Source organism: Alligator mississippiensis, chromosome 2, assembly GCF_030867095.1.
Source record: "Alligator mississippiensis isolate rAllMis1 chromosome 2, rAllMis1, whole genome shotgun sequence".
Taxonomy (NCBI): domain Eukaryota; kingdom Metazoa; phylum Chordata; order Crocodylia; family Alligatoridae; genus Alligator; species Alligator mississippiensis.
This window is the reverse complement of record NC_081825.1, coordinates 166,222,389-166,248,155: the sequence shown is the minus strand read 5'-3', so window position 1 is coordinate 166,248,155 and position 25,767 is coordinate 166,222,389. Positions and strand designations below refer to the sequence as shown.

Genomic DNA, 25,767 nt, shown 5'->3' with positions numbered 1-25,767 from the left:
AACATTTTACAATCCAATCCAAGAAATTCTGCCTTTAAAAGATTGTCAAGCCCTTATCCAAACCATCATCTTAAAAATGTAAAATGCAAGCCAACTATGGTATTACTGACAATTTTAGAAAACTAAAATTATTTACGTTTTCTTTATTAGGCTTAAACCGGTTGTCAACTGACATTTCACATTAGTCTTGACAACCAACCACACATTTTGTAATACTTTTATGAAGGCAGATTTCTTGACAATTTCCAATTGTTCAAAAAAGGATAACCAATAGTTAACATTTTATTTGGGTAAAAACAGTCCTTAGAAGCTTTCTTGACTGATTCCATGACCATTTTCTATAAGAACTTCTCATCTAAGTGAAAAAGCAAGCCTACATTATCTACCTAGAAAAGATTTTTTAAAAAGTAATCTGCAGAACTACAACTGACCTTTACTTCTGATGGGTAGGGTTGTAGCGACATTGGCAGGGGGTTTGTCAGGCTCCTGGGGTGGGACGACCATGGGCAGTGCCTGCACTGGTACACGAGGAGCCTAAAACATTGGACACTAATAGATTACTTTTCTTCTCTCCCTATGTACTTAACCTAGAGGTTATACTTCAATAAAATATTAATAAAATGTATATGTTACAAAAGTTGCATGCATAACATTTACCAGATAATGTTTAATACCTTTTACCGTCTCAAATTCAAATGTCAACAGTTGCTAACAGTTTTTGATTACTGTAAATTTGGTTTCTGAGGACTCCACACATTTAACATAAACAGCAAATATTGTAAATTTAACCACCACTTTGAATATGGCAAGCCACTGTAGACCAGCAGTGCAAACTTTGCCACAGCTGTCTGCAAATATTCTAGTAAAGCTTCTCACTGTAGAATTGCTATTTTTAATTACTGACATTTTTCCCCTTAGTGTTTTTCAGTAAAATTGACAAATTAAGAGGAAATGGGTAAGAATGCATAGTAAAGCTAATATTTGACCTTTAGTTCGGTCTTCAAATTTATGCCATTTTTTTCACAAAAGCTCACCATGTAAACTATAATACACATTAGCTTATGTTTTAGGACATGAAAACTGAATTACTGCATGTTTTTGTTGCCTGAACTTTAAGTGGAAATGCAAAGGAAAGGAAGTTGTGTGTCAATTATATTAGCACTTGCATCTTACCCTATTTAGGTCATGGGATGGAGGGGTCAACTGGGTGGCATCAGGTGCAGGAGCAGAAAGCAAGTTGTTTGGATAATCTAAGAGGTAACAAACCACACTTGTATGACCACCTTTGGCTGCCTCTATTAACATAGTTGAACCATCCTGCAAGAGACCACACACTGCTTTAGAAAAAGAGAATAGCATAAAAGACTCACTGAATCATTTTGTCAGCTGAGAGAACGATCTATATACAACGTATTCTAAAAAGGCAAGTCGCTGTCACAATTTCTTTCAAAGTTCTTGGTTCTTTAGAAGTGCTTTGAAACCTTAAAATTCAGTTTTAACAATAAATACAACAATGTGCATTAACATTAAAAAAATATCAAGAAAATTACATTTTTCTAAAACTAATTCTCTGCCCATTTGGAATCTTACTAATTCCATCTACCTTCTTGGGAAAAGAACTCATGACTTTCTGAGTAATACACTTACACTCCTTCAAGCACTATTTATGGCAAAATTCATTTGGACAAGGGATGATTCTGTTCAGTATTTTCAGTGTTTATAATGTCGTTATGAACTCCATTTCATGTATTCCAATATTGTTGGGTATATTACATTTATTTCTAAAAGTAAGAGTAACCAGAAGATAATGTTTAAAAAAAATAAAATGCTAGAACATACTTTTAGTCTGTGTGTAGGATCAGCTCCATGAGCTAGCAATAACTCCACAACTGCCAAGTGACCTCCTGCACAGGCCAGTGACAGTACTGTATGATCATTGTTAGCTGTAGTCCGATTCACATTTGCTCCTTGAGTGTATAGAAGAGAGAAAGGATGGTGAGGAAAAGTTAATTTACAGAAAGATTTTACAATTGTAACAACTGTTGCAACTTTTCTTGTTTCAAAACTTAATGCCTACTTCCACATTCAACTAAAATAAATAAATACATAACAACAAACACATTTCAAATAATACTCCATGGTAACACACTTACAACCTATACAGCAACATTGGGCAAATATTATTATGCCTTACTGGTTTCCTCCATTTTGCTGATTAATATGAAAACAGAATTTCTGACGAAAACATAGTTTATTTGTTAGGCAATTGCTAACATTTGCTGAACATGGAGAAGGGAAAATACCAGGAATATTAATCTCTTTAAGTCAACTATCTGTACTTATAATCATGAAATGAAATACCTTATAGCATGTGATACTATTAGTCAAAGTATAACAGCAACTTAGTTGTATTAGTGCCTCCCATTACCATAGGTGCCAGCTTTGTTTTCTGCTGGTGAGTGCTTTCTTGGGGGGTGGAGGGAGAAGGAGTGGGGAAAGCAGCCCCGCACATGCCCAAAAGAGGTAGCATGTTACTTTAACCTGGCTCATCCAATATCTGTAGAGATCAGGTGCTTTAGGGGAGCGTCTTTGGTGCTTTTATCTACTAGCTGATTGAATAAGCTTTAGCTAAAAATGCCAAAAAACCCCACCAAAGTGCCTGATCTTTACAGACACTGCTGTGGCTCGTGGGGGCTGAGCACCTACAATTTTTTTGCCCTATGAATGCTTGAGCTCCAGAACATCCATAGAGTTGGCACCCTTGCCTGTTAATCAAAAGGACAGAGAGTCCCTTTTTTTAGTCAGTGGCAAATAGTAACTAAGGCAGACAAGGTTCTTTGGGTAAATCTGGTATCTTTTATTAGGCCAACTCAAGAAGATAAAAGCTATCAAATTTACCCCAAAAAACCTTGTCTGCCTATGTCCTTTAACCAATATGGCCAGAACCTATAGCCCTGAAATAATAACTAATGTATTCAGAGTTTTTTCACCCTCCAAAGTCCAAAGGGAAAAGGATGCCAACATGAAGACTATGGACCAATTAGGGATGTTGATATAATTTAAATAAAGTGCCTGTTTAAACTCCTCTAATGATGTTGGTTAAACAGTTAACCAATAACATACCTACCACTCCTGTATTGAGACTAGTCCTCCCCCACCCTCCCAAGTCAGCATGCAGGGAGACGGAGGCAGAGATGAAACCGCATAGTTCAGCTAGTCTTCCCTCCTCCCTCCCAAGTTAGCAAGACAATGCAGGCAGAGGTGGAGTTGCATGCTATGACTAGTTGCTTTCCTGGGCACTACTCCATTTCCCTTCTTCACCAGACTGTGTCTGGCACAAAATGTTACCTATAATGCATTAACAGTATGAATATACTTACCATTTAACCTTTCACATCCCTAGGACCGATTAGGTTCCAAAGCAGGGTAGAAAAACTTTGTAAAGTAGTAAGCTTGGCATACGGAAGAATGTTAATAATGGATCAAAGCTGTGACCCAAACTCAAGTTTATGGTTGATTCTGGTTCTGCAACATCACTCGCAACAATTTTTTTGTTGTTTTTATGAAAAGACATCTAACATTAATTTGATTTTTAAATGTATGCAACACCCAGAAGATTTCATCATCTTCAAGCAGATAAATAGGTGGATCCAAGAAGTCTGATTTTCAGAGCCCCAAAGCCATACCATGATTCCCAATGAACTCAATGATAACAGATGATCATTTAGTGCTTCTAAATTTTAAAGTAATAACCTATGAAAATTAGCTGCTTAAGTAACTCCAGAGTTATTAAAATAGATCTAATGAAGCTGAGAGCAAAACTATAGCTTATATGGCCTATAATTAACCAATACAGGCACTCCTCACTTAACGACCGAGTTCCGTTCCTGCGACTAGGTCGTTAAGCGAATTGGTCGATAAGCGAGGAGCCACCCCTTGATACTGCGTGCCTTGGCTTGAGACGCCGGGCTGCCGTTTCCACAATACGTTTCGTACAATACCGACTGCTCGGAGAGCTGGTCGTAAGTCCGCGCGGTCGGTAAACAGGTAGGTCGTTAAGTGAGGAGTACCTGTATTCTGATAAAATGGTAGATAAAATTGACAATTGGGGATCAAATATATATTTAACTAAAAAAATAATCATATGTGAAGAGCAACTAAAAAAGAATCAGCATGATTCAGTTAATGTTTTTTTTTAATGCAAATGCAACACAAATGCTCTATAAAATACCATATTAAAATTATCTTTGTACTAGCATTATCTAAACCTATACTGTAAACATGTATGCACACGAGTATCTTTGATACTTCCTTTAAAAGGAATTATTATGCAACTTCTCAAAAACTCACCTTTGCTAATCAAGAACTGAACAGTGCAAACATGACCTGCTCTTGCAGCTTTCATTAAAGGAGTTCTTCCACCTTCTGACTCATGTTCCTAGAAAGAATATGAAAATTAAAGATTCTAAAGGGTCTTAAAATCCAGACTACAATATTTCACAAATTAAAACATTTTACTGTTTAACAACTGGTGATAGTCAAAGCCTAACTCAACGTTAATGGTAAGACAGAATTTTGTATACACCTTTATAAAAATCTCAATTTTTTGATGAAATTATGATGTATTAAAATGTTCAAAGTAGAAAATGGTTAATGCTTGGGCCATAGGTCTTTAACACACACAAACTTGCAGCTTGCTTCAATTTTTTTGGCACTGTAAGGCTCTACAGGTATTCTGAAGCTGGGATAAAAAATTCCCATGTGATAAAAAGCTATCTAAACCATCATTTATGGAACTAATGTGAAATATAATAAAGAAAAAGCAAGGCAGGCACACATTTTTTGCACTGAATACAAATGTAAAATGTAGCTTTTTAAAAAATTATCATCTTAAATAAAGGCAACTGCTTACCAGATCTGCACCTGCCTGAAGTAAGACATCTGCTACATCTGTGTGACCATTTTCACATGCATATGTCAGTGCTGTGTCACCTGTTGCTGTTGTTGCATGCACATTAGCCCCTGAAACAGTATGAATAAACATGTAAGCATTATGTGATACACTAGAGAAAAATGCAAGTCTCTATTATATTCTTCAGCAAAAGAGACTGTACAACTTGAAATCTATTTCTCAACATTTAACAAATATTTAAAGAAAGATTTTTATCAGCTATATTTGACAAAAATTCTGTTACAAATCCCCTCTGAAATGAAGCTTGGGCTATTACATACTCGGCAGTGATAAGCATACACCAAAAATATCAAACAACATAAAACATCTATACCATATCTTTATAGTGTAACTTCGTACACAGCTATTAAAGATTTAGCCAGAACTCACTTTTTTCCATGAAAAATAAAAGAACCCACAAATCCACTCCATACCTGCAGCTAGTAAATATTTAACAAGCTCCAAATGACCCTCTTGAGCAGCTTCCATTAAAGGTGTGGAACAACCAAGTTCTATGTCAGCTCCTGCTTTAATAAGAAAATCAGCAACCTCCAGGAAACCTCCACAGCAAGCTAGAGTTAGAGCAGTTTCTTGAGTCTCTTCTGTTTGAGCATTGATGTTTGCTCCTTCCAAAAAGAAAAACAAATCCCACCCAAGCTCAAATTAGTTATTGAAATAAATATTAAAAAAAACCAAACGTAAAGCTGATTTTAACTGTCAGATATTTTTAGTTACAAAAAGAATTACTGAAGTGATTTCTGACCAACACAGTATGTTTTATGCATCTCTGAATATTCAGTGATTGCTTATATAATCACAATAAGCAATATTAAGTTTCTTAAAGACTAACATTCTCCAAGTGGGTTTCTGTAGATGTCAACTTAAAGATACAAGTTACATATATTGATTGATTAGCATGGAATGCTATTCTGAAAAATATATATGGTCAGATTACCAGTTACTGACAGACTTATCACTGCTAATTTGAACTCATTAGAAGATCATAATTTTGTTTTAAAATGTCAGCTCAATACAATTGAAAGAAGGCTACTAAAAGGAAAAAAATATGCAAGCATTTTAGTTAAAAATAAGCTCTTAAAATTATCAAATACATTCATAGTCCTAGATGCCACCAAAAATCTTAAAGTTTGAGTAGTTACATTATTTTAGTTACCTTGACCTAGCAATAATGCCACCATTTCTTCATGGCCTTCTCTGGCTGCTTCCATTAGTGGTGTGTAGCCTTCATCATTTACCTCCTCCAAGTTAGCTCCACGTTCAATTAATAATGCTGCCAGCTCAACATGCCCACCACAGGCTGCCAAAGTTAATGGAGACTCAAAAGAATCAGCAGGCATATTCACTTGAGCACCGCTGTCAAGGAGTAATCTAGCAACTTCCACATGCCCATCCTAAGAATAAAAAACAAACAAACAAAAAACAGATGATGAACACAGTACATCTATCACCTACCTTGAAGTTAGTACCTAAAATGCATATATTACCCCATTCACAAGAGGTACTTATGACTGTGATGTTTAATTGAAATCAAAGAATTTAGAAGCACAAAGCTCACTGAAGATCAATATAAGTTGTGGAACATACCACCTTCAGACTTATCTGAAAAATCCAAAATAGCTACAATCAAGTAAGGAAGTTAGTGTGAAGATTCCAAATATTAACTATTAGAACCTTATAAAGTTCATCAATAAAGAATACAAGTTGCAAGAAATAAGTTAACAATTTCAGAGCACACACTAATATTTATCAAAATATACAACAGGCACAACAGGACTATAAAGCACTCATGAGACAGAAATAATGGACAATTTGTACTTGAAATTATTAGTATAATGCAGCCCCCTAATCAGCAAAATATATTTTTCTCTAAGCCACTGGTAACAGCTGTTTCTTGCTTGCATGTGTTTAATTCCAAGATAAACACAGTCCTACTGCAAATGTATTTAAAAAATAAAGATGCATTCAGAAATATCTCCCCCTCCTCTTCCCCCCAATTTTCTTGTAAGATTTACTTCAGTCTCAGATGTATTAAGTGCTTTCAGGTCTAATTAAACAAACAAAAAAAAAGCTAACTTTCTCTAAAATATTAGTTGAGCTAAAAAGTGTGTTTTTAAAAGTCCATTTCCCTCTCAATTGCTCAACTCTGAATAGCCTGTAACTAGCTATGCAGTCTTCTGGGCAAGATGAACCTGAAATTTTATCCAGGCAGAAAAATGCCAAAAGCAAAATTTCAGGCCTTTAATATATCATACAATATTTTTTTAAAGTACACAAACCCCATTTTCCCCCTTATAGTCTTGCTTAGTTGGTGTCCCTGTTAGTCAGGACAGTAATCACCAAACTGCCATCTATGAAATAAACAAGTTTTCCTTTGAACAGACTATCTGGGTAAGTGTGAAATACTTGTCTTCAATGACAATTTCTGAAGCACTATCCTTCAAACTTCAGACCTCCTGGTTTGTGAAACTGCACTCCTTTCTTATAGGTAGCAAACTTCTGCTGCTGAAATTCATTTGCAGAAGACCATCGAAATAAAGGAAAGCAAAAAGCAGAGACAAACATTCCCACCCTCCCATCTTCTCCAGCAGCATTGGAGTTAATCACAGCAATATCGATTTACCAGAAGCAGGTGTACATTTGGTCAAAATGGGATTGTTAGTTAATGAGAAGGAAAAGACAAGATCAGAGAAGTTAGAGGTATTTTTTTAATTAAAATATTCTTCTAGACCCATACTACAATATTGTCCATTTTTCTAATTACTACATATAGCACAGGAAAGAAGACCAGACTTTCAGACACCAACTGTTACAGCTTTTTGGCTTTGTGTCTTAATGTATATAGTAGGCTGGAGTCAAGACAGTGAGAAACAAGTCAACTTAGTCACTATAAATCATCTAAGGAAAAATACGCTGTTTAGAAAAGAGTGAAAGACCTCTCAAGAAGTAAGCCTTTAGCAGGAATTCAAAACCTCCTATAAAAAAAAAAAAAGAAAAAAAGAAAAAATTAGCAAAGCTACCTTAACTGGAAGGATACCAAGTTCAGCACTAAAATTAAACTTAAAAAAAATATATATATATGTCAGGAAAAAGGCATCCAATTGGTCTGGCTTCCCTTAACCTTGAGTATCCTTATATCCAAACCAAAAATGAACTGCATATATGCTTCAAGCCTTATTCAAAATGAAATGCATACTCTCCATGTTAAAATGGGATCCAGAAAACTCTACAGACGCCCAAAGGAAAACGTGTGCTTTGCAGCAGGTTTGATGGCTAAAAAATCTAAGCAGTTGTCAACCAGGGGTAGGCGTACCCCTAGGAGTACTTAACAAGGTCGGGGGGGGGGGGGGGTGGCTCCCACCACTGCATGCACCCCAGCAGAGGCCTAAGGGGCATGTGCCCCCCTGACCTGTGCACAGGACAGAAGTGGCTCCCAGGGCAGCTGCAGCAGCGCGCAAAGCCCAGTGCGCAGTGGCAGCCACCTCTACCCCACGCACAGATCAGGGGGGAATATGCCCCCCAGGCTTGCACCAGGGTGCACGCAGTGGCGGGAGCCTCCCTGCACACCTGGACAAGCCGCCCGGGCTTCGACTGTTCCAAGACCTGGCCCAGCCAGGGCCCCATTCACCCCAACCCCTGCCCCTGCCCCTGCCTGTGCCCCACTCCCTTCCTCACCATGAGGGCCTCGATTTGGCCCTCCCATGGCCCTTTCCCCTCCCCCACAGACTCACCTGCCCAGGGGGAGGGAGGGCACGTGCACGCGCTCAGCCCCCTAAATAATTTTAATATAAAGGGGTACATGAGCTGAAACTCTGAGACAGAAGGAGTACATTTGTTAAAAAAAGGTGCAAAACCCCTGATCTAAGGAATCATCGTCCAAGTGACTGTGCAAATGTAAAAGCCAGAAAATTTCAGAGATGACACCATACATGCAGTGCTTTAGCTCCAGCTTTGAGACCTTCTGATTTAAAAAAAAATTGGTAGTACCAAGTATCATATGGGTAGAGCAATTGTCTCCCAGGAGAACCAAGCTTCTTTGATATTATCAGCCACCTACTCAAGTACACCTTGTTTCCTGATGAAGTTTTGCCTGCTCTTAATTAAATCAGTGACTGCCATTTTCACTCAGCTAGAAACTCACTGCCTTAGAGGTTCTTTTTGCAAATAAAGTATAAAAACTGCTTGTCTGACATATTAAAGGACTTAATCATGTGCAAATAGTATCTTATACCCTTTCTGACATCCAGGGAGGCAAACTTGATTTCCTTTGAATAACAAGATCTGGGACATCTAAAAGGCAGGATGATGTCCTAGTTAAAGTAAAACTGCAACACTACTTTTGGGAAAAACTCTTGGGCTGTATATACAGAAGAATCTTATTCATCCAGGAATAATCATGGGAAAGGTTCTTTAACTGCAAGAGCTGGCCAAAGCCTGCTTACCTGTCCTAAGCTGATCTAATAAGATATCAGAAATTCTCTGTTTGCAGCAAGGAAGAAAAATTATGCTTCAAAGAGTCAGAGACAGACCATTTTTGAAGACCAGACTGAGGCTTAATCTACTCACTATGGGATAACTACCGGTTTAACTAAATTGGCACCATTACAAAACCCAAGTCTCCCTGAAAGACAAATATTTTGCTAGCACAGATACATCAGCTATATTCCTATTTGCCATAGCTGTGCAGAACTTTATAACAGACAAGACCTGAATGGTCTGAACCAGCGAGGGCCGAACTTTCTGGCAGGTAGGTCAAGCATTAGCTCTCCCCAAATGCCACTCCAGTCCTTCCCCTGCCTGATCTGATGTTCTTTCTGCTTTCTTCCCTGTACTACCCTGGCCAATTTGCTGCTTTGCTTTCTCTGTCGCTTCACTGCCTGTCTTCTCCCCAATTTGTTGCAAACCACAGAAGCTGCCTGTGCCACTTGTGGCACTCATGCCACAGGTTGACCACCCCGGCTCAAGCTCACTGCGTGTCAACTGAAACACAGTCTTGCCACTGGTTTAATGAACCTTGCAATGTAAGGACATACTGTTAAAGTAACATAAGAAAATCCAAGAGACTCTAAAGCTGCTGTTCGGTTGTAAATGTAACTACAGCTTGCTCAACACACAACAATTTTACCAATGTAACTAAAGGTATTTAGGGATTTCCTTATACCTACAATTAAGATAAATCAAAGCATTTCTTTTTATGAACACTGATTGTTTTAAACCTTGTTGATATTGTCAGCTTGGCCTGATAAATGTACAAGTACAAGGTAAATAAATATGGAAGTTGGATTTTTTTCAGTAAGCACCCTTAAGTTAAATCAGTGCAATTTTACTTAGAGAAAATCCCTTATTCAGAAAGGCTTACTGGCATTTAAGAGAAAGGTGAGACAGTTTCTTATAGAGAACCTGTAGATGCCACATTTGTGCTTAAAACAGTGTTTCTCAACCCATGGGCCATGACCCAAAAGTGAGTTGCAAGAAGATTTTAAAGAGTCGTGGGGAGGTCGGTGGGAAATGATGCAAGGCTGCATGGAGTTTGGGGGGGGGGGGGGGGGGGGAAGAAGAGGTGAGCACACAGCACAGCAGTAAAGCAGTGGGAGAGGGAGGGGGCCGGACACAGCAACTGGAGGGGAAGCGGGGAGGGGGAAGGAGACAGACACTGTGTTGGGGACCGGGAAGGTGTGCGTCACAGCAAGATGATAGTTATGCTAATGGGTACCAGTGTGAAAAAGGTTGAGAACCACTGTTCTAGAATACATACCAAGTATAATGGCAGACAAGGTTCTTTGGCTGAATCGGATATCTTTTATTAGACCAACTTAAATAGTTAGAAAACAACAATTGTTTTCCAACTATTTAAGTTGGTCTAATAAAAGATATCAGATTCACCCAAAGAACTGTCTGCCTAAGTCCTTAGACCAACACAGCTACAACCTACACCCCTGTACCAAGTGTAATAGTACTCAGGAGACTGTAGCCTTCTTAGATTGGGGAAAGACGACTACTAATTCTTCAGAAAACTTGAGTTAAGGAATAGTTATTTTTAAAGGTTTGGGCAGCAAGTTTTTGAAAGTGCTCTAGGAAGCTGCTCACCCAGCTTTCCTTACTAGTATCATGGCAACACCTGAACAACCATATCTTTCATCCCTACATCCCTTGCCTATGTATCGATAGGCTATGTGAGCTATCCTCTTGAAGTTAAAAAGGTCCAGGGCTTACCCCTGCCCTCCCACCCCATGGAGGCCAAGGGAGTTGACTATGGGCAAAGGGCCTAGCATTTCTTACCTTCATAAACTTGGTCCCTGACAAAGACCCATCAAGGAGCTGGTTAAGGTTTGTTGTGAGAAAAAAGAAAGAAAAAAAAATGAAGAAAAGGAATGCCTACTCTAATGATTCAAAGGCTCCCTTAAGTGGCAGAACAGTTCTAGCTGAGTAACAATTACCTTCCTTTCTACCAGATAGATTATATGGTTAAGTATACCACAAATTTAGAAATTTGGAAAGCTACCAGTGCCTCAATCATTATAATAAAATAAGTTCTAAATATGTATATATCTTGGTGTTTGATCTTGGTTCTTTTTATCATGGAAAAAATCAGAGCTCCTTCTGCCGCCTTTGCTCACCATAACGTGGGTCCAGCTTGCAGGTGTCTCCCCAGCTCCTTTGTGGTGCTGAGCAGTCCTGAAATGCTAATGTCCTGCCCATATCCCTGGCCCTGCCATTGCCCCTCACTCTCAGCCCACACCCCAACCCCACCCCAGCTCTTCCAGTGCCCCTCACTCCCAACTGAGTCCCTCCCCCTAATGCCCATCACTTCCACCCCACGGCTCCCTGTCCCTGCCAGTGCTCCTCACTCTCACCCTCCAGTCCCCCCACCCCTGCTGGAGGGGCAGGTGCCTCCAGATGGGGCCTGCTGGCAGAAATGCGGAGCTGGGCTCACCGGCAGCACCAAGTGCTGCCTCAGACCCCCACTCCACCATAGCCCTGCTGCCCAGACTCCTTCCCCCAGCACCAGCAGGCACCTTCCCCACCCACACACCAATCTCTCCTGCACATCCCTACTGCACACGTTCATGCTCCACACAGCCCCCTGGAAGGTCCCCAAGCCCTGGCCCTTCAATCCCCACTCCTCATAACCTACCTGTATCCAGCTACTGGGATACAGTATAGCACAAATCATCTTCACCCACATGCAGGTGTTTCCTACAGAATCCTAGAGAAGTGAAACTGGTTCTGAAAACCATTTTCTATTTTGAAACTAACTAATTTGATCAGATATAATCCTGACCAGATTTAGAGCCTTTAGAGATTTTTCATGAAAGAGAAGACTAAATTTATTCTTTAATGAGGATTTAGGCCCAGGAGTTGTCCTAAAGTGCTAGTACCATCATGAGGCATTATTCAGACTTATAACAAGGAGAAAATTCCAAAATAACTTGAAATCTAGTGAAGGGATAACAACTGATTTAGCTCAAGGGGAATGAGAGGGGACTTTGGATTTCAGTTTCAGGTTGTAAAATTTCATAGATAGAGGAGGGATTAGAACTTCTAGTTCGTTCAATTTCAATTTCTGCTCTGCAGCTAGAAGAGTACCAAAAAGTCTGCCTGCAGCTGAAGAGGCAATTAAAACTGCCTCCATCTGTACAATTTAGATCACACTTAGACCATACCCTCCTTGGCAGGGACATTTGTAGTTGCACTTCTCAACCTATGAACAATGGTGCTCAGATACCACTGTAATGGGGGGAAGAGATGAAACTAGCTGATAACCAGGGATCTGGGTTTTCCATTTCCCATGGAAAAATACAGCTTTACACTTTTAAAGGAGAAAGAAAAATCAAGAATTTTCCCCTTTAACGGAGAAAACCAAGGGAAGCCGTAGGAAACCCTGCAAGGATCTGCTTGGGGCTGGGAGGAGCAGGAGGAACATGACTAGAAGTAAAGCACGGCACATGTGTGTGCATTCACATGTCCAGCATACGTGGTGGGAGCAGCTCCAGCAGCTGGATGCAGGTAAGTTATGAGGAGTGGGGATTGAAGGGCCAGGGCTTAGGGACCTTCTAGGGGGCTGTGCGAAGCATGAGCATGTGCGGTAGGGATGTGCAGGAGAGACTGGTGGGTGGGTAGGGCAGGTGCCTGCTGGTGCTGGGGGAAGGAGTCTGGGCAGCAGGGCTATGGTGGAGCAGGGGGTCTGAGGCAGCACTCAGTGCTGCTAGTGAGCCCAGCACCACATTTCTGCCAGCTGGCCCCATCTGGAGGCACCTGCCCCTCCAGCAGGGGTGGGGGGACTGCAAGGCGAGAGTAAGGAGCACTGGCAGGGACAGGAAATTGTGAGATGGAAATGAGGGGCATTAGGGGGGAGGAACTCGGTTGGGAGTAAGGGACACTGGCAGAGCTGGGAGTGAGGGGCAATGGCAGGGCCAGGGATATGGGCAGGACATTAGCATATCAGAGCTGCTCAGCACCACAAAGGAGCTGGGGGGACACCTGCAAACTTGACCCACATTATGGTGAGCAAAGAAGGCAGAAGCAGCTCTGATTTTTCCATGATAAAAAGAACCAAGATCAAACACCAAGATATATACGTATTTAGAACTTATTTTATTGTAATGATTGAGGCACTGGTAGCTTCTCAAATTGCTTTAAAATTGTAAATATATCAATAAAACATTGTATTCAACTGATATGTATATTTTAAATATACACACACACACACTCTCATATACAAGTGGCATGTCATTTTAATCGTGAAAGAACATATATTTTGGAAGAGGGGTTAATCAGAGAATCTGGGATTCTTTATCAGAGAATTTGCAATTTTTAAACAAAGAAAACCAGAATCCCTGTCAATAACAATGTAAAAGATCCAGAACTATTTCTGTAAATATCCACAAGAGAATTTTTTTCTATACAAGAAAACTATACTCCCTGAACACCTTCCAAAGAGCTGAGGAGAAAGGGGGAGGGGCATATACATGCATGAATCACAAGATCTAAGAAGAATCCAAGAGTCAAAGCCCAGAATACTACAAAAATACAACGAAAGCAAAGCAATGATGCAAAGGATTTAAAATCTGGGATTCCTCAGGGTGGCAATTCATGTAAATAAGGTGTTATACAACTGCTTAATATAACTAGCATCTGTATCTCAAACAAACTAAAATTTATCAATCAATCGTATTTATGAGCTGCTGCTAGAATATGTGAAACAGTCAAAATATTACAAATTGTTGAGCTAAACTAATGTGAAAATTGCTAGAATCCAAGATTTAATTTACAGACATCTTAAAAAAATCCCGATACAAGAGCATTGATAACCATCATAAATTAAGCTTAAAATAATCATCTAGCAGCATTAATATGTGTAAAATTTACATCTTCAATTTCCTAATTTCTGTGTGACTCTACCAGGGTATATTCTCAGCAAATTGCTATCTTGATGGTCCCCTAGCCAAGGGAAGTACCCAATATACTTGTTAAGTTTTGTCAACTCGGACTATGCTTCAACTTCTGTTCTGATGGCATGCCTTTTAAAAAAAGACAAATTAAGAAAGAAAACAAGGGTGTAATGATGACAAACACTGACTTCCTGGACAGTGTAGCAAAAGAAATCCCCTATCCACTCCTAACTTAGAATTGTGTTGTACCTTGCATCTTTTTTTATTGTTCCTCCAACCTTTTAATCCATTTAATTCAGCTTTAAAGTTAACATATTGACCTAAATCTAAGACGATCCCCTAATTATTAAGATTCTATATGAGGAAAAATTATAAATTTGTTTTCATTTTCCATATAATCTAATTTTTGGAGGATCATCTTAAATTCATTTCCCCCCACTGCTGCAGTGGGGAAAAGCAGTGATCGTGGGGAAGAAGGTGGGGAAAGGCACTGGAGGGGCAAGCAGTGGGGGAGTCTAGCAGCTTGATTCCTGCCCCTTGCAGCCCGTTCTTCCCCATCCCTTGCAACCCCCCTTCTGCCTCCCCCCGAAATTGGCACCTGCCCACCCTGCCACCTGCTGACACCCATGCCAGAACTTCCTGGCACCTACCCTCCCACCCCGGTACCTGCCCCCACCTAGCCCCCTTCTTGCCTGTCCCCCCAACCAATTTTGTCTCCCCCACATCTAATTCTGCCCGTCTTGCCCCCTTCCACTCCCAGCCTCTGCCCCCATCCCACCGTTTACCCTTGCTCTGGCACCAGCACAATTCTGGCCACACTCCAGCCTGGGGCATGGAGCTGGCCCCAGCTGTCCCAGTAGCAGCAACAATGGCCGCAGCAGCTCTGGCACAGGCTCTGGTCAGAGCCACCATCACTGCAACAGCCGCTACCAGGCTGGAACAGGGCCAAAGCCCTGCTGAAGCAAGTGTATGTGGCAGTGACAGGAAGGGGAGGAAAAAAAGGTCAGATGCAAGGGAGCAGTGCCTTGCTGCCTAGTTCCAGTACAAACACCAGCACAGACTCAGGTGAAGTCCTCTAACTCATTGTTTCTCAAGTTGTGGGTTCCAATGCAAAAGTGTGTTGCAAGAATATATGAAAGTTGTGAACAAACTTTAAAAATGGATTCTCCTTTAAAAGAGAAAAATGTGGGAAACTGTGGCTTTTCCTTTACAGGCTGGCAGAGTTCCAGCCTGCAAGAGGCTGCTTGGGGTCCCCCATGCCTCCCACACACCTACCCCCCGCCCCACACACTGGGGGCGGTGGGTCGCGAGTGAAGGGCACTGGGTCAGGACTGGTCATCAATATTTACAAATGGGTCCTGGTTCAAAAAAGGTTGAGAACCACTGCTCTAACTCCACATGCCAGATCCAACTGCTGATCTCTTCCCTAAACTATAGCAACTCACGTTGCATGCCTCCAATAGCCAAGATCAGGCATGTTTACCATACAAGTTTTAAATGTAAGAGAACTATATTTTAAACTTTTGTTATATGTATGTATTAGCAAGGCCACTGAGAAAGTTCAGTTCAAATTATTACAATTTAGTTTCCTGTATGAAAATTTAACAGTCGCCATGAAAGAAGAGCTTTATATTTCAAGTCAGTTACTGTAGCAATGTATAAACCTGAAAGTGAAGTACAGTTCAGTACTACTCACTTATTTCAGTACGTTCTTTAGGAAGATTTTCCTTCAAATGGCCTTAAAAAAAAAAAAATCATCCAATTTTTTTTTTTTTTTTTTAGAGCCTGCACAGACCACTACTAGTGAGAGACATAAAATGAGTGTTCTTTTACATTATTTATTTTAAAATCTTATTTTTAACCATGTTTCCTTTCTTCACCATCCAGAGGGCCATCAAGCAAGAGTAGAAAAAAAAAACAAACACTACTTCCAAATGATACTGCATTTGCTCATTTTTAAGTTGGATTTTGTAGCAAAAATTGGAAGGGATTACTGTCCTGTGGATCTTCTCCAATAGCTGAACAAATGCTATATATGCTTTCCAAGCTATAATAATGTGTCTCTTACCATGCAAGCCTCCATTAAAGCAGTATGCATCTCATCTGTTTTGTGCTCCTGGTCTGCACCTGCCTCCAGCAGAAACCTCACCATTTCTAAATGGCCTAAATCAAAAATACCCAGTATTAACATCACCTCACACCACTTTCAACAAGACATTTGTCATTTTTATCTGTCTATTCACAGATTAACATACAGTGGAAGGTCCCGTTTAAAATATGCAACCAGGATCCGGGCACAGCCAACTTATTACATTAAGAAAAAAGGAAAAATACCTCTGAAGGCAATAGTTTCCACCTTTTGCATTGTAAGCAAGAGCAAACAGGCAACATTTACTGTAAATAGTGTCATGGCCCATGATAATCACTAAAATACTGCACAAGTACAGATATAAGTTCAATATGATACAAGGATGTTAAATAGCACAAATTCAAGTTACTTAAATAAGAATTGTTTACTTTAATACAAAAATAATTCCTGAGCATTCTAATCTACCAGAATGCTTATCATGAACATTATGGACATAATACTGCTGAGTAGTAGTTCATGTACCGTGACCATATTACAAAAGATGGTTGCTGTGTATCGGGGTGGGCAGTTATTTCAGCTGAAGGGCCACTTAATGAGTTCTGGGGACCTGTTGAGGGCCACAGCAATCTCTATCTGTCTCTTTCACTTTGTCTTTTTACACAGCTGTGAACCCAGGCAGAAGCTGCTGCCTAGCGGCAGAACCTGCCAGCAGTGTCACAGCTAATGCTGACACCTGCCCGGCATGGCAGCAGCTCCTGCCTGGGCCCACGGCTGAGTGTTGGGGCTCCTGATGAACAACAGTTTCGGCCAGGTTCTGGAGGAAAGGGGAGGGAGGAAGAAGAGAAGTGACAGAGAGAGATAGACAGAGCAAGACCTTGACACCCACCCCGTGTGGCAGCAGCTCCTGCCTGGGTCCGTGGTTGATGCCACTGGCAGGTTCTGGATCAGTGCTCTGGTGGGAGCTTCTACCACACCAGGAAGGCAGCGGGTCAGCTGTGGATGGCCACTGGCAGGTTCTGTATCTGAGCAGCTGAACCTGTCCGCAGTGTCCACAGCTGACACCACTGCCCATCACTGCTGACACCATGACCCCATGGGCCACATCCAGCAAGTTGGCAGCCGTCCACCCACGGGCCAGATTGAATCTGTTGGTGGGCTGGATTTGGCCTATGGCCATACTTTGCCCACCCCTGCTGTATATGCAGAGCTAGGCTGAATTTAACAGGCTGTTAGGCAACTAGCATTATGATAACATCTCCAGAACAGCAGCTTCCTGGTAAACAGATCACGAAGTAAAGGGACCTGCACATTTCAAATTCTTGAAATACTTGTGAAGATGGCTACTTTCTGGCTTGAGCCAAAGTTATGCAACTGTATTGCCAGGGCTATATTAGTTCTAAAACAGGGTATGGGCAAATGAACACATAGAGCAACCTTACTTGGGGGCAAACCAAAGCTGTTATGCTGTAACCATTACACGTGCAGGATCCAATAGAGATAGATGCAAGTGAGCTAAACTGCCCGTACTTTGATCTAGGATGAAGCAGGCTCTGAGATGGTTGGCTACACTTGTACTGCTACAGTTTTATCACCTGCTGTGAAGGCTGGAGCAGGAGCTCTCTCCGCCCCCCTTTAAGCTGTTCCAAGTATACATTTTCCATACCCAAAGAAGTCCAGAAGATTTTTACTTTATGCCTGCATAATCTAAGGTAGTTGCCCGATAGGGTTGCGAACCCTCCCGGATTGGCCGGGAATCTACCAGGACCAGCATCTATCTCCCAGTGACTACTGAAAGCCATCTGGGAGACTGATATTGCGAAAGGGTTGAACAGTACAATTAATGACATTATGTTATGTTGGGGAAAAATATCTCCCAAAATAGCTTCAATCCAGTTGGCAACCCTGTTGCTTGATAACGAACAGGCAACATGGACAAGCAGAGCAGAACATTAGAGACCTGAGGTCTATTTATGACTTGTCACCCTCAGGCTGTCATCTTGAGCAAGCCACTTTAGTTCTGTGACTCAGTCCCCCCACCTCTATTTTATAGAAAATTAAACTGACATTCATTGTACAGTGCCAGATCTTTGCCATATTTTATTAATGAACTCTCATTTTAGAAGTTGGATATTATATTTACTGCACAAAACACATGTATTTCACTAAGCATTTCACTGATGGAGTAAGAAAGACTTAAAACCTCGGGTAAACCTACAGTATAAATTTAGGTCGAGACTAATATCCATACACTAATTAGCACCTTATGTGGTCAAATTAAATTTAATGGCGCTATCAATGTAACAAGATACTAAATAGGGTTAGAGAATCTGCACAAAATATATATTTACCTTATAACCTTTTAATTATTTTTTGTGCTGAACATCAAGGTTTAAGGAAACTGTTTATAAAAATTCTGGCAAATAAGTAAAGACCTCAATACTTCACCTTTATAACAGGCCAATGTGAGAGCACTCTCCTTAAATTCATTGGAATGCGTATTGATTCCTGCTCCATTTTCTAACAGCACTCTGGCTACTTCCACATGGCCAGCACTTCCTGCTTCCATAAGAGGGGTATGACCATTTTCATTATGGTCCTCAATACTAGCACCCGATTCCAACAATACTTTCACAACATCTACATAGCCCCCAGCACAGGCATATGTAAGTGCTGTGTTGCCTAATACAAAGGGGGAGAGGGGAAGAAAATAAGAAAAGACAATGAGTTAGAGATACTGCCCAAACTTGAAATTCATCCTCAGCCTCATTTCAACATGCTAATATGAAGGCAATTCTTTAAAAACAGCAGGCAAAAGATTTTTCAGGTGCAACTCAAAAAACAGTAGGATTAAAACACATCTTCTCTCACATGTAACAATGCTAATAGATTGAAATGCTAAACCATGGCTTGAAGTCCTGAAAAAAATTAAAATCACCCCTATTTAATGCCATACAAATGTACAATTACTGCCATGATCTATATTCACATTGAAGAATATCAGTTTCACAATTCCAATTAAATTTGACAGTTTCAATGAAGAGAAACAGCTATGCACGAAGGAAAGCTCACATTAGATCTCTTTTATAAATTCAATAATTTAAGTATTTTGGAGGCTGCTGCCTAAAGAAGTTCATGCCTCTCTGAACTAGTTAGTCACTAAGGTGCCACCCTGCATGACTTTCAATAATTTTTTGTATAACAGCAAAATATAATATCAAGAAGTTAGTTTTCTGTGACTAGATTTTACAAGAGCTAGAATCAGCACACTCTTATTAATAATATATGTTCATTGTGTCTCAACGAATGCACCAGTATGAACACTCCATGATTAACAGCAGTGATAAAGATAAGCTACTTTCTAACAACAATTGATAATGTAAGTTTTAGTTTCACAGTGTTCATTGGTAGTTTGTTGACAGTGACCCGTTTCTCAAAAGACTATTTCAACAGCATCATTCATACCTTGGTTATTCTAAAACTGGTTGAGAACTCTTGAAGTTTAAGAGGAAAACAGATTTTTCTTCTTAAAATACAGCAACAAAAAAGATATATGAAATTATTCATTGAAACAGATTAGATGTGAATATAAAATATGGCAGAATTGCAAAGGGCAGTGAAACCAAACACCGTCTTACACTCACCACATGTCTAGCAAATCTGTGCCAGAAAAGAACAAAGCCAGTTTGCAAAAAAATACTAGAAAGTACCCAAATTGTGTTCAAAATACTTTTTTGAATAGATTTATTAATGTCTCCATATTTGTTATTAGATTTTTTTCATAGCTGAGTTTCACTTCTGAATCTGCTCAATGAGTTGGATTTTTCAGGCACTTATCACTCCCTTCACACTTTTACAGAAAAAAAGCACTAGAGAAAAATCAAACAGATCAATACCCCCAAAGTACAAGTACTATGCCACTACTTTTTAGATGCATAGTCTCTGACACTTATGAATAAGAAACACCTTATTGAAGATTGCTCAAGAAAGAAATACTTCAATTTTATTATCTGCATAATAGCTGACAGTAAATACCTAAATCCTAGATTAAATATTTACTTATTATATATAACTGCAGTCTGCCCAAGCGGCATGCAAAATCTAGAACCTATGTGAAAACCTGCACTTAAGTAGATGGAATTTTTTTTCTGACTTAAGTGTAGCTCCCTATAGCTCCTGCAATGCTTCAGAACAGGAGCTGGTGACCCTCAGCATGCAATGAGGTCTGATCTGGCTTGTGCAGTAAGGGGATGGGGAGAGGAAGAGTAAAAATCAGTGGCACAGAGCTGCAGCATAATTCCCATCCCCTCTGCTGAAGGGCCTGCTGCTCTGCTCCATCTGCACTTCCCTTGCTGCAGGGGGGACAGGACTCTTCAGTGAGTGACTGCAGACAGCTGGGGAGAGGGGAGCAGGTGACAGACTTCTAGCCAGCAGCCATAGCCAAGTTGCAAGCTCAATATTAGCACTGTTAGCAATATTATACCTACACAAGTCACCTGAAATACCCTGAGATTTCAAACCAGAATCCATGAAGCCAAAAATTTTAACTTGTTATGGTCTTTCTGAGTTCTTTGCAGTAGAAGAATTGCTCTGCTAGTTTACTGTAATCAAAAAATGAATGAACGTTCAGAGCTAGCATTTTCTGAGGAGTGCCTTGTGTCTAACAAGAACCAGTGCTCTAGTGGTTCAGACAATGACCTTCACATCACAGAACTCAAATCCTGAGATTTTCTTAGCACAAGGTAGTAGGAATTCTGTCATACATTGCTTAATCCAGGTTTTTTGTTCAATTCCTTCAACCCATTCTTCTTCAATGTTTTGATATTTAAGATTTGTTACAGTGTTATTATGGAATTAAGATTATTGTTTAATTTTATTAGTATGTCTATGCATGGGCATGTAAATTAACATGCCTCAAACTATCCCAGTGACGAATGGGAAAATGATACACAGTGCCAATATTACGATCACTTTCTCTTCCCTCCCTTTTGTTTTAACTCGTGTTCTTAGTGTGCATCTTGCTATTCTACTCCCTGCACTTTGGGGTGGGTTCTCCCCTCACCATTTTCTCTTTCAAGCTTTAAAATCAATTCTCTCCATCTTTTAACTTTTGTTCTTATTCTCCTGTACCACCACCTCCCCTATTGGGTTGCCATTGGGTTCCTGCTAATTTTGGCCATGAAGAACAGCCAAGGCGGTTGATAGACATCCTTTCACAATTAAGTTTCTGCCTAACAAGTGCAGGACATGTTGTTCAGTTTTGGAAACTGCATGTTGCAATCCAACATCTGCAAATGAAGATGGAGTAAAAAAGGCAGTATTCAGATTTCAGACTAGCCCTACTGACGAGATCTGGAGTTATCTTGTATTTCTTTCTCAAAGAAAAAAATGGAAGCTACATACAAATCAGCACAGTTCTTTGTTTTCCTGGGCACTCTTGCCTCATGGGAAACACCACAAACATAAATCGTCAGATCAATAAACAAACATAAATATGGTCCATAAAAGATTAACTCACAGTCCTGAGACTTCTGACTGCTGCTCTCTCAGCACCCGTCTTCCTTCTCTCCCTCTGGAATGAGTTTCCTGGTGTAGTGCTGCTGCTTCCAGCCTCATAGCCCCCGGGGTCTCTTTCCAGACCCCAAAGAAGTGCCCTGGCCCCAGTGTCGCAGCCGCTAGCCTAGCACCACTCTCTCTCTCTCTCTGTCTCCCTCCCCTTTGTTCCCTTCCCCCTGGAAGCCTTTTTGGGTTCTTCCCAGACCCTGAGAAAGTGCTCCAGCCTGGTGTTGCACCCACTAGCCTAGCACATCTGTCTGTCTGTCCTTTACTCTCTTAGCAAATTATTCTTATCAGTTGGTTCAGTCCTCCTAGGCAGGCCTAAAATCAGGTTTCACTCCCTACTTCTGGGCTATAGCCCCTTTGCCAGCCCACAGCCTGCTACAATCTGATGTGCACAGCCTGCTACAAACCCACTTAAACAGAATATTAAATAGTGAATAAACTACAAAGAAAATCTGAATGTCCATCAGAAACTCACATTCAAAGTCTTAAATGTTCATTATTCACTTATGATCATAATAACATTGATTTTAAGTTTTACTGTGGCATGGTTAGTACCTGTTGATGACTGTGCATTGACATCAGCACCATGAGCTAGCAGCAACTTTACAATTTTGACATGTCCACCATTAGCAGCAGCCATTAAAGGCGTTATATCTCCTTTAATACCTCGGTCCTCCACATTTGCATGCATTGCCAGAAGAACCTTCGGACAGAAAGGGCAATAAAACATTACTGCAAGCTTAAAAGAACCTAATAAAATCTTGTCATGATGTTTAAAATTCTGAAAAATCCCATTTTGTGAACAAAGTACGTCATATAAAGATCTACACTACTTTGGAAACGAAAGATAATGTCTATTAGCAATGCAAAATTCACTTAGGTAGGCAGAGTTTTCATTTGTCAAAAATAAATTACTGTATACATTTGAATGCAACATGGGATTTTTTCCTCCATTCAACACAAAGGATGAAAAGCTTCGTCTTTGATTGAAGTACTGGCCCAAGGCAGGCAGCTGCTGCAGCTCTAGCTCCAGTAAGGGCTCTGGGTTGAGCTGCTGCCTGCTCTAGCTGAGGCTGGAGCTGCCACCAGCAGGTACATGCACACGCATGTGTATGCATGTGTCGGCAAGTGAGCGTGTGTGCGCGCGTAGATGGGGCAAAGGGCTGCAGCCAGGGGAAGGGCCAGGGGAAACAGGCAGCAGAAGGGCAGGCCCAGGGAATGGAGAAGAGGCAAGAAATGGAGGGTGAGGAAGCCTGCCCCTCCTCAACTGCTCATCTCCACCCCACAGCATTTGTGGTGGAGGCAGTTTAAGACAGCCCACAAATTATAATATTCCATGTACAGAATCTAATTGGGGTGTCACCTTAAATTCCAAGTCATCTTGGATTCAGGTAAATATGGTAATGGTTATGCAACTGACATTCTCCCCTGACTTTTATACTACACAGACTAGTCAGTAATATTATACATAAAAAATATCATCAGAAACTAACCTGTGCAAGCTCATAATATCCAGCTGAGCAGGCTAAACAAAGAAGGCTTTCCCCTTCTTCCGTATGCTCATTCACGCTTCGCCCTTCTATTAGCAACTTTCGTACAGCATTTACATCTCCTTCTGAGCAAGCTTCTGCCAAACTGCGGCTAGTAAGGTAAAAAGCATCTTCAGAAAATGGAGAGAGACTAAGCTTTAAACAGTAAAGAAATTATGGCTCACTTAAGGAGACTATTCACCATCGAAAGTTTTCCATGCTTTGCACCCTTACATATGCAGACCTGGAGTGAAAGAAGACTATACTAAATCACACCTGCTTGCAACCCAGTTTGGATGCATTAATAATTAAGAGGTATCTATGATGCACCATTCTAACCAAGCTTTGTTTGACATCTTGTTTCCTGCCATCAAGATCTTTAGGGAATCATTTAGCCACAGAATTGGGGTTTTTCACCCTAATAATGCAACTGCCTCTGCTTTAATCAGCCTTTGATCATTACTCAGTCTCATCTCTCCCATTTTTAAAGATTTCAGTTATTTGCTGAACATTTCAGTCTGTCATATCTTCGTAGCACTGCCTAAAACCAAACAATATGTCAGTGGTGGCCTGAGACATAGCCCTTCTGTCAGCATACTGCATTACAAATGTTTCTCTAATTTCCTGTCCATTGCCACTGCTAGGTCTTTCTGGTGCCATTTTTTTTTTTTAAATGAAGTCTTGCCAGCAAAGACATAGTGAAGATTATATCAGCACTAGATCATGATATCTTCTGTCTTCCCACTAGTAAACAATCACCCCAATGAGATAAAAATAAAAAGTGACGGCATTTTGTTTCTTAATATACAGAATACTTGGAACAGAAAAATTAACCATCTTCCTCTCCTCTCCTTCATCCAACCTCCTTTTTCCCTTCCTTTGCCTTATCTTAGTCACCTTCCAACAAAATTCCACCCCAAAAAATGAAATAGCCATACACAGATCAGATAACAACAGATTTACAAATCTAAACATAGTTACAAACCTTTTGTGTGCTTTGTCTATTGAAACTAAGCTCTTAAGGGCAAGGATTAGCTTAGAATACAGTTCTCAGCACAAAAGGGCCTTGGTCTCATAATACAAAAATTGAAATATATTTTCCAACACTGATCATTCACATTGGCTCTCAATTTTGTTTCCATTTCTCTAATGATACTTGTAACAACCAATTTTAATATTGGCAAATTAACTAGCTTACAATACAAGTCATTTCATGTGGTTAACAGAAAAAAAAGCTAACATGCTTTGATCCATGTCTACTTACCACCCCCCATGCGCACTTAAAATGTATTTTGAAGGTGTTCAGTATTTTGAGATAGAAATGAAAATCAGCAACTTGTAAGACAGTAGCATCAGTAGGCCTTAAACCCATGTAATGGCTTTATCGAGCAAGATGCTGCATGAACAGTTAAGAACACTGAAGAGCTTGCATTTTAAATAGCTACCACAGACAAAGGACAGAAGAAAGTAAATTAATCTACTAGTAAAAGATTGAGATACAAGGAACAGGTTCAGTGACCTGCCCAAGGTCCAGTGTGGCAGAGCTGAGAATTGAATTCAGGTCTGGAGTCCCAGTCCAGTGTCTTTTCCCCATAAAACCATCCTTCTCTCTCAATATGGACAAGTGCAAGATACTGCACCTGGGGAGGAAAAACCAGCAGCATACCTACAGGCTAGGGAACTCCCTTCTTGTCAGCATAGAGGCAGAAAAGGATCTTGGAGTCACTATTGATTCCAAGATGAATATGGGCCGCCAATGTGGGGACACAGTCAGGAAGGCTAACCACACCTTGTCATGCACCCATAGATGCATCACGAGCAGGTCCAAGGAGGTGATCCTCCCCCTCTATGCGACATTGGTCAGGCCGCAGTTGGAGTACTGAATCCAGTTCTGGGTGCTGCACTTCAGGAGGGATGTGGATAGCATAGAGAGGGTCCAGAGGAGGGCCACTCGCATGATCAGGGGGCAGCAAGGTAGGCCCTATGAGGTGAGACTACGGGACATGAACCTGTTCAGCCTACACAAAAGAAGGCTGAGAGGGTATCTGGTGGCCACCTACAAACTTGCCAAGGGGGACCAGCAGGCAATGGGAAAGTCCCTGCTCCCCTGAGAACTACCAGGAGTTACACGGAGTAACGGCCATAAACTGACTGCAAGTAGGTTCAAGCTAGACATCAGGAGGCACTACTTCATAGTTAGGGCGGCTAGGAGCTGGAACCAACTTCCTA

The 25,767-nt window shown here is 40.7% G+C and overlaps 1 protein-coding gene across 5 annotated transcripts in view; it reads right to left on the bottom strand.

Moving 5' to 3' along the window:
• Positions 1-25,767, bottom strand: part of ANKRD17 (ankyrin repeat domain 17) — a 201,272-nt gene that overhangs the window by 57,660 nt on the left and 117,845 nt on the right. For all 5 annotated transcript variants that reach the window (XM_059722369.1, XM_059722370.1, XM_059722371.1 and 2 more), the window contains exons 4-14: positions 23,503-23,650; positions 22,565-22,712; positions 18,896-19,129; positions 16,430-16,524; positions 6,126-6,363; positions 5,386-5,577; positions 4,913-5,022; positions 4,351-4,438; positions 1,840-1,967; positions 1,174-1,317; positions 432-534 (exon numbers count right to left, since the gene is read on the bottom strand). In XM_059722369.1, the coding sequence (XP_059578352.1) occupies positions 432-534; positions 1,174-1,317; positions 1,840-1,967; positions 4,351-4,438; positions 4,913-5,022; positions 5,386-5,577; positions 6,126-6,363; positions 16,430-16,524; positions 18,896-19,129; positions 22,565-22,712; positions 23,503-23,650 (1,628 nt within the window). The remainder of the gene's footprint in view (positions 1-431; positions 535-1,173; positions 1,318-1,839; positions 1,968-4,350; positions 4,439-4,912; positions 5,023-5,385; positions 5,578-6,125; positions 6,364-16,429; positions 16,525-18,895; positions 19,130-22,564; positions 22,713-23,502; positions 23,651-25,767) is intronic.